This window comes from Zea mays, chromosome 9 (genome assembly GCF_902167145.1).
Source record: "Zea mays cultivar B73 chromosome 9, Zm-B73-REFERENCE-NAM-5.0, whole genome shotgun sequence".
Classification (NCBI taxonomy): Eukaryota; Viridiplantae; Streptophyta; class Magnoliopsida; order Poales; family Poaceae; genus Zea; species Zea mays.
In genome coordinates, this window is record NC_050104.1 from 40,256,014 (window position 1) to 40,259,337 (window position 3,324).

The 3,324-nt window shown below is 48.1% G+C and overlaps 1 protein-coding gene across 2 annotated transcripts; it reads right to left on the minus strand.

The window, feature by feature from the left end:
- Nucleotides 1-204: 204 nt before the first annotated feature.
- LOC100280044 (uncharacterized) lies at nucleotides 205-2,072 on the minus strand. 2 transcript variants are annotated; one of them, XR_004852457.1, is made up of 2 exons: nucleotides 1,157-2,055; nucleotides 414-1,035 (listed from the first exon to the last, which is right to left on the minus strand). XR_004852457.1 is itself a non-coding variant. In NM_001152985.1 (1 exon), exon 1 carries the CDS (start codon nucleotides 1,896-1,898, stop codon nucleotides 1,314-1,316), a length of 585 nt encoding a protein of 194 aa, NP_001146457.1. In that variant the 5' UTR covers nucleotides 1,899-2,072; the 3' UTR covers nucleotides 205-1,313. The 2 variants fall into 2 exon arrangements, 1 of the variants encoding a protein (NP_001146457.1); NM_001152985.1 differs by having other exon boundaries at nucleotides 205-2,072.
- Nucleotides 2,073-3,324: the final 1,252 nt, after the last annotated feature.

Here is a 3,324-nt window from a genome sequence, read left to right on the forward strand (position 1 = left end):
GTTGGGGACTTGTTCTCAAATACTATGAATTAAGGACAAGGCAACATAAGATGTTAAATGTTAATGTCCTTCGTCCTTCGATGCATTATTTCCCTTAGGACATAATGATCTTCATACGAAGGTTATGAAGGACATACCTTCATTATCGCAGTATGTGTTAAATAAAAGATGAAGCATATGACATATAAGAAACAACATGAACAATCATATAACATTATCAACATATTCTTATCATATATAATCATGGAAAAGCAGATACAATATTAAATTACAAAAGTACCTTCGACTTGATAGAAGGCAGAAAAGTACAAGCGTGATGCAAAAGCAAGCACAAGTCAGCATGAACAGTACGTGGGTACTGTTCACCTATTTATAGGCACAGGACACAGCCTATGAGAAATTACAGTCATGCCCTTTACATTTACTATTGGCTTATAGAAAAATCTATGAGGACTAGATAGCCTTTTCCCCTTTAAGTCGGTTCATTTTCCCGTGATTGAGTCAAAGTTCCTTTGTGCATAGCTTCAAAGTAGCAGCAACCTTCGTCACGATCATGTCCTCTTCATCGTATATGCATTTAATGCTGAATCCGAAGGTACCTGTTTATAAACCATGCTTGGCAAACACTGTTAAATTACGTTTTTGAGGACCTTCGGAGGACGAAGGCCCCCAACAATACCTACAACCACGACACCCATAAGCTTAAGGCAAGAAGACCGATATAATTAGTATATCTAACAAACCCTATCATCGAACCAATAACTGAAATAGCCATTCGGCTCACCACAGTATCATCACGATTAATATACCAAGTTAGACCATTCATCAATCCAACTAACACCAATAACAAATTGGCTTACCATGACCAATTTGACGCGATAGTCAGAGGAACGACGATGGTTTTCGGTTGACGTCTTTGACCACACACACCTGGCGAGCGATGCACACAATCTCAATTCTTGACCAGATACTCCGGGGATTCAGTTTGGTCGAGCAGGTGGCGCGTGGCTAGCACAAGAGCATCTTCACGGCTTGCTGTCGACATAAATGGAAGCAGATGGATTTAGCATGACGAGTGGAAGCACATGTGACGCAAAAAAGTCCCCACGCAACATCGTGGAAGCGGCTACAGGGTGTGGCGACGAGTTACACGGACTTGGCGTGGACGAGGATGGCGATCAACGACATCGATGTGTCAGCACAACGATTTCCATTCGACGAAGACAATGGCATGATGACTTGTTTGGTATTTTTGTCGAGCACTAGTGCAGGGTGCCGGGATGGAGTAGATGTTGCGACGGCCGGAGTTGGCACTAGCGATAAGGGCGGGTGCAGAGGCGCAACAGACAGCACCCCCGACGAGCACACAATGAGGCACGCAGCAGCGACGATAGTGGAGCACAGTCAAGCACCATGCTGACAGTGGCCACCAGAAGGGCGAGGACAAGGTCGAGCAAGGGAGGACGGGGTTCGACGGGCTCGACGGCACTCACGGCCGGAGCGAGCTTGAGAACAGCGAGCAGGGAGGTCGACACGGCTGGTGCCTGAGGAGGGAGACAACAGAGGGGAGGAGCCAGACGCCATGGCGAACGCCTAAGACCGGATCGGACCCAAAATCCGAGCAACCCGGCGAAACCAAACTCAGCTCGCTGCTGGCGTCTCGCGGAGGCAAAACGGCCCCAAGGGATGCGAGCGCGTTGAGGCGACGAAGTGCAAGACAGAGATAGGAGAGGCAAGGCGCTTGGACAAGGACGCCGAGGCGAAGAGAGGAAAACCCGAGCGTGACCAATGATGTAACGGCTGGACCTGAGGAAGATGAGGGAGGCCGGGGAGCAGGGCGAGCTCACGGATGGGGAGGGACTCGACGGGCTAGGAGGAGCAGAGGGCGCGACGACCATGGGAGAAGCAGAGGCCGAGCGGCTGAGGAGATGAGGACCAGAGAAGGGCTCGCACTGGCGCTCCAAATCAACGGCGTGAGAGCCGAGCAGCGTGCGGCCATGGATGGACAGAGGGCAGGAGGGAGCTGCGCGCGTGGGAGCTCCACGACGAGCAGATTTCTTTTGATATAACTGAGACCCGATAAATTCATCTGCTACCCGAATGCTCAGTGTAGAGCAAAAATAACGGGCCAGACCACGTCATTATCTTCGAACACGACTTCTCAGATAACACACGGGGTCAAGATTATTTTGAACTGAAAACTTTATTTGTTGAGTTCTAAATGAATTTGTTTGAGGAAAAATTTACAAGGCTGAGTTTTAGCCAGATGTCGACGGATTAGACCAAATGATATCGGATTCGATATTTTAATAGACATTCGATTTAGTTGAACCAAAATGATATTCGCCGCTATTATGTGTTAAATTCCGCACTCGTAGGCGAGCAGACGATAAACACTTGGGGTGTTACAATTTTGTACCCATTACCACTAGGTTAGCAGGGAATTCTATCTACCTTATTTCAATCCTTAGGTTTGGGCACATCTTATCTGACTGAATCTTCCCCCCAACTGAATTAACCCTTAGTGGTGGTACCATTAGTTCTATAGGGATGTTATGTGCTTCTACCCATGTCGTAGTAACAAAAGAATGTGTGGCACTAGTATCAAATAGTACTTTCGCTGGATGGGATTCGACTGAAAACATACCTACTACCACATCTGGTGCATCTTGGATTGCTTTGGCCTCCAAGTGGTTCACCTTTACACAATTGTACGTCTGACCATGGCCTCCTGATGCTTGATGTGGCTCTTTATCTTACTGGTGCGTTGGGAGCTGACTACTGTTGAGTTGTTTTCTTCGGGCAATGCTTCGCCCAGTGGCCTTGCTACCCATAATGGAAGCATCCTCTGCCTCCTCTTGGTGCTGGGATCGCTTGGTTGCTCTGATTATTTGCTGGGGCAGGAAGGCAAGGTGCCTGATTGCTCTGTCTCTGGTATTGATTTCCTCCCAGTTGGTTGTGCTGACGGTACTGTTGCCGCTGTTACTGAGGGTACTACCTCTGAAATTGTTGTTGTTGCGAACGTTGGCTCTGTTGCTGATATCCTTGTGGGTGACCCTGCTTGTATTGTTGGGATGAACTGCCTGAGAAGCGGGGGCAGCTACTGCTCTTAGTCTACGGTCCACCCATCTTGCGTTTTCGATCTTCCATATCCTAGCGACATTATTGATGTTGGAAGGTGGGGAAGGTGTGATTAATCAACTGGTAATGCAGGGGGTCGACCAAACCTCTCATGAACCTGTACTGCCTCTTTACATCAGTGCCGACGTCTTCGGGTACATAACGAGATAGCTGCAGGAATCTGTCTCTGTACTCACTAATTGA